We start from the raw sequence: 5,818 nt of genomic DNA, 5'->3' as shown, positions 1-5,818 counted from the left end.
AGAGCTAACTCGTATTAGGGTTTCGGGGGGGGCCTTAGGGGACGCGGGGGGGGCCGGCGTGGCGGCCCCTATCGCGTTGGCCTGGGCTATAGGCGGGAAATTACGGTCTATTAGTGTTTATAGTGTGGATAGGCGGTGGGCACTAACAGTCCTAAAAGTGGGAAAATAACTAGGAAGGAGAGTTGACCGCAAACACGGTCTCATATAGGAGCATAAGGTTCCCTCCCAAACCGCCAAACAGACGAGGGGAATCGAGAGCGAACAAAAGTGATATTTTCGCACTACCTTACGACATACCTATGAAATGGCAGTACAGTCGAAACACATAACTTCATCCCTCACCAGTCTGGATGTGTATACGAAATATGTTGCTGGGTAATAAAAGGAGTTCTGTACGACTTTGCCCTTCTACACTACACGTATTACCTCCTACATGGCTGACTAAGTACGTAGCTTTATACCTGTGAAGATTTGCCGAGGTTTCTCCCACTAAGGTACATACCCGTAAGTATTGCCGGGACCGCATGAACTTTCAACCGAGTTCCGAATTATCCACTTCTCGTCATCAATCCTTCATCGTGACCTTATTAATCCGATTCGGCAGAGTGCGAATACCTTCTACCGCACCGGTCACCGAATTTTCCAATCCAACCCGCATATTGTATTATACTTCACCTGTTGCTTCTTCCTGTTTCGTTCTGTAATTCTCCCTCCCCCCCGAGCTGACTGTCCGATCCGACTTGTGGTCTCTTCCGTCAGAAGCGAGACTGCTTCACTCAACATGGTTCTTCGGACTCACCTTCCGAGGAATTCGACCCTCCGGCATACGGCCGCTACATATACAAGACGTTTTCAAACCCAGTCATATAGCAGATTATGGGCTGCGAGGATTGCCCACTCACCAGCAGCTGCTGCCCGCTTGCGACAAGACCCGGCCATTCGATCACGACCGACCGCAGCACATCTCTCGACCACATCATGCCACCTGAAAGAAGATAAGGGCCGCGGGTTCTTTGATCGATCCGTTGAACCATTATCGGAGGAGGAGAAAAAGGCGAATTTGGAAAAGGAAAAAGAGCGGGAGCTGGAAGACAGAGACGTAACCGACGCGTCAAAAGGCTCCAGCGCCGAGGCGTCGGCAAAGAGCGAGGGGCCCGCCGGAGGCCAAGATGGGAAAGCTGGAAGCGCTGCCGGAAGCACTGCTGGAGGCTCCTCATCCAACTCCAGCGGTGATGGCTCGGGCGACGGCGGCCGTCGAGGCCGCAAAGCCTCGAGCGAGAGGGGCCTGCAGAAGCCCGTGGTTCCCGACGTTTACCCTCAGGTCCTGGCCATCCCAATCGCGAAACGCCCCCTATTCCCCGGATTCTACAAGGCCATCACGATTAAAGATCCTAATGTCGCAGCCGCCATCACGGAGATGATCAAGAGAGGTCAGCCGTATGTGGGTGCATTCCTGTTCAAGGACGAAAACGCGGACGAGGATATTATTCGAAATGCCGAGGACGTGCATGATGTGGGCGTCTTCGCTCAAATCACGAGCGCCTTTCCCATGCACGGCGAACAAGGAAGCTTAACAGCCATTCTGTACCCGCACCGCCGAATTCGCCTATCGAGTTTAGTGCCTCCCGGCGGCGCAGAGGCGAAGAAGAGCGAGGCCACAGTGGAGCCGGTCCCGGAACCGATTCCCCAAAAATCTGCAGAAGAAGAACCGCCGGCGGAAAAGAAGGGCGACGTGGTAGCGAGCTTTGAGGAAAGCGCGGTCAGTCCCCGGCCAGACCAAGCGGCCGAGAAATATGAGCCGACAGCGTTCCTCAAGAGGTATCCTGTCAGCCTGGTTAATGTCGAGAACCTGACGGAGGAGCCCTATGATCCCAAGAGCGCTGTCATCCGTGCCGTCACCAACGAGATTGTCAACGTGTTTAAGGAAGTCGCTACCATGAACAGCCTCTTTAGAGACCAGATATCTACGTTCTCCATGAGCCAGTCGACAGGAAACGTAATGACAGAGCCGGCTAAACTGGCAGATTTTGCCGCAGCCGTGTCATCTGGCGAACAAGGAGAGCTACAGGATGTCTTGTCGAGTCTGAATGTCGAGGAGCGCATGCAGAAGGCACTCATTGTACTCAAGAAAGAGCTCATGAACGCACAGCTACAATCGAAGATTACCAAGGACGTGGAGAGCAAGATCACCAAGCGACAGCGCGAATACTGGCTCATGGAACAAATGAAGGGCATCCGCCGCGAACTCGGGCTCGAGTCGGACGGAAAGGAGAAGCTCGTGGAGAACTTCAAGGAAAAGGCCGACAAGCTGGCAATGCCCGAAGCGGTGCGCAAGGTCTTCGACGACGAAATTAACAAGCTTGCCCACCTGGAGCCTGCCGCCTCGGAATTCAATGTGACACGTAACTACCTCGACTGGTTGACACAGATACCCTGGGGTCAACGGAGCGCCGAGAACTTTGGCATCGAGAATGCCATGAAAGTGTTGGATGAGGATCACTACGGGCTCAAGGACGTCAAAGACCGTATCCTAGAGTTTATTGCCGTTGGCAAGCTGCGCGGAACAGTCGAAGGGAAAATCCTATGCTTCGTCGGCCCTCCGGGTGTGGGCAAGACGTCCATCGGCAAATCCATCGCGAGAGCGCTGAACAGGCAGTATTACAGGTTCAGCGTTGGCGGTCTCACCGATGTGGCCGAGATCAAGGGGCACCGGAGAACATACGTCGGTGCCCTCCCGGGCCGAGTTATCCAGGCCTTGAAGAAGTGTCAGACGGAGAACCCTCTGATCTTGATCGATGAAATTGATAAGATTGGGCGGGGGTATCAGGGAGACCCGTCGTCGGCCCTCCTCGAGCTTCTGGATCCCGAGCAAAACAGCTCGTTCCTCGACCACTACATGGATGTCCCGGTGGATTTGTCCAAGGTCTTGTTCGTCTGCACGGCCAACATGACCGACACGATTCCGCGACCGCTCCTCGACCGGATGGAACTGATTCAGCTCTCGGGATACGTTGCGGATGAGAAGAAGGCGATTGCGGAGCGATATCTTGCCCCGTCTGCGAAGACTGCCGCTGGGCTGGACAATGCCGACGTTCAGCTTACGGAGGACGCCATCGAGGAACTGATCAAGTCCTATGCGCGCGAGTCGGGTGTGCGCAATCTTAAGAAGATGATCGAGAAGGTGTACCGAAAATCGGCCCTGAAGATCGTGAAGGACGTTGGCGAGGAGGCTCTCCCCGAGGAGGAGGCTCTGACCAAGGACGGTAAAGAAGCCCTCGAGGAATCGGAAAGAAAGTCGGAAGATGCGCGCGAGGCTGGGGAGGCATCAAGCGAGGCTTCGACTACGGAGAAGCCTCGGGTCGCCCTGAATGTGCCCGACACAGTCCACGTGAGAATCGACAAGGACAATCTGAACGAATACGTCGGCCCTCCCGTCTTCACATCCGACCGGCTATACGATGTGAGCCCGCCGGGCGTGGCGATGGGGTTGGCCTGGACACAGATGGGCGGCGCCGCCATGTACGTCGAGTCGATCGTTCAGTCGGCTCTCCGGCCAAGCAGCAGACCGCACCTCGAAATCACCGGCAACCTGCAGCAAGTCATGAAGGAGTCGTCGACCATCGCCTACTCGTTCGCCAAGGCGCTGATGGCCAACATGTTCCCGAACAATAACTTCTTCGACAAGGCCAATCTGCACCTCCACGTGCCGGATGGCGCCGTGCCCAAGGACGGCCCGTCTGCGGGTATCACGATGGCCACTTCGTTGCTCTCGCTGGCCTTGGAGGCCCAGATCGACCCGACCGTTGCCATGACGGGAGAGCTGACCCTGACGGGCAAGGTCCTGCGCATCGGCGGGCTGAGAGAGAAGACTGTGGCGGCGCGTCGGGCTGGCTGCAAGATGATCATCTTCCCCAAGGACAACTTGTCTGACTGGCTGGAGCTCCCCGAGGTATGTCATGTCCATTTTCCCTCTCGCTATTCCTTGGATTTGTTGCGGTTGTGCCACATCGACATGATCTTTTCATTAGCCCCTTCCCCTTTCGCCCGACTGTCCGCTTCATTTCTCTCCGAGTCCAAGTTGTCAGGCGCAGTTTGCTAACCTAACAATTCGCAGAACATCAAAGAAGGTATCGAGGGCAAGCCAGTAGGCTGGTACTCGGATGTGTTCGACACCATCTTCCCCAATCTTGATCGGGAGAAGGCCAATACCAGCCGGGTCCCAGACGAAGATCCCAAGGCGACGTCCACTGGGACAGATGAGTAAAGGTCCACTTCCACATTCGGACCGCATCATTCTTGATCGCACCGTCACGACGCTCGTCATGCAGCCACGGTAGTGTAAAGACTAAGGAGAAAGAGTTGAGAAAGGGGGGTTGTGTTAAAAGATGGATAATTCAACTACCTCGGCCACGGCGTTTCTTTTTTTGCTTCATTCGGGGGAGATGAATCCCAAGAATGAAGGAAGCTGCATTTTATACATTGCACATAACACGATAGACGACACGACCCTACTCCATCACCTGAGTTTCTTTTCCTTTTTTTTTTTTGGTCCATTTTCTTCGTCTTTTTCTTTCCCATCATGCTCTGCACCTGCTGAACGCTTCAGCTATATCTGTACAAATAGGAAAATGCAACCGAGTGTGGGAAAGGAAAAGGGGAATGGAAGGTCGAAGCGTGGTGTTGGCAGAAGACGACTTTGTTGGTGAGACGGGGCTTAGACTCGTTGATGCCGCGAGTCCGGGTGAGGTGAAGGCAGCGATGCTTTCACTCCTCGATCGCAGAGCTCCTAGAGACTGTGTGATAGTTGTATAACAGTATACCATAGCCGCGGGTTGGTTTAATCCATGTTATATTGCCGTTTGCCTCTTTTTCTGGTACCGCCCGATGGTTTGGGTGGTCTCCATGCTGACCTCGGCTTGGTCTCTAGGAATGCGAGTGTACCATATACGGGCAGGTTTAAAAGAAAAGAAAACCGAGACAAACAGCCGGGCTGTGGAATCTTAGGTTACGCGGACGAGCATGACGATTTCCGAGGCGCACTACGTCAGCCGTCCAGTTGACGATGTACAAGATGGTCGGCTGTGTCTGTGTAGGTGCTGCAGAGTTGGATGAACAAGACACCACTCCGTGATGATCGCAGTACAATGTATATGCCGTGACGTTTGTGACCAGCTACGTATGCGAAAAATAAGTAGGGAAACTAAAGCTGGTTGGCCGTTGTCGAAGCCGCCCGTCGTCTCTCTCTGTCTACCACGACACTGCGTGTTACGAAAGGGTGGTCACGATCTGTCGAAACATTTCTTTGGTGACTCATAGTAACTTCAAGGTTGTATTACTACTGGAATTGATTGTCCGAGACAATCTGGCCAACAGCGCCGGACACTAGACTAGGTACGGGACGAGACGAGCCATAGGACGAGATTGGAGCTAGGCTTGGTAGAGTAAGTCCGGCCCACGGAAGATCCCAGGCGGCGGCGAAGTTTCCGTGATCGACGAGCTCTAAGACGTGGGGTGGTGGGATACTATTTACGAAGCGGCCATTTCCAAGCTGCCAGGACACGTTGACGAGGAAATGGAAAACGAGGACGGGCTTTGTTTGGCTCGCTTGGTTTGGCGAGTATGTCGGCGCTGGCCGCGGTTCACGACAGACCACCGACCGATGGCCAAAGGGGACTGGAAGCCGCCCCGCCCCCACACAGCTTCGTGGCCTTAATTATGCCGCAGTACGTTATAAGTTGGGCCAGGTCCAGCGTCAAGGCGCATGTGCGTACATATGCAGGAGATGAAAACAACGACGACGTGGCCGCAGGACAGGCGA

At 54.4% G+C, this 5,818-nt stretch overlaps 1 protein-coding gene across 1 annotated transcript; it reads left to right on the top strand.

The window, feature by feature from the left end:
• Positions 1-781: 781 nt before the first annotated feature.
• On the top strand, positions 782-4,264 carry ACRALDRAFT_2029281 (uncharacterized protein; the record flags this gene model as incomplete). The annotated part of the gene is made up of 2 exons (XM_071020581.1): positions 782-3,949; positions 4,115-4,264. 2 exons carry the CDS (start codon positions 782-784, stop codon positions 4,262-4,264), a joined length of 3,318 nt encoding a protein of 1,105 aa, XP_070872477.1.
• Positions 4,265-5,818: the final 1,554 nt, after the last annotated feature.

Source organism: Sodiomyces alcalophilus, assembly GCF_042370955.1.
Source record: "Sodiomyces alcalophilus JCM 7366 unplaced genomic scaffold ACRALscaffold_7, whole genome shotgun sequence".
Taxonomy (NCBI): Eukaryota; Fungi; Ascomycota; class Sordariomycetes; order Glomerellales; family Plectosphaerellaceae; genus Sodiomyces; species Sodiomyces alcalophilus.
Note: the sequence above shows the minus strand (reverse complement) of the source record. Positions and strands in the feature narration are given on the sequence as shown.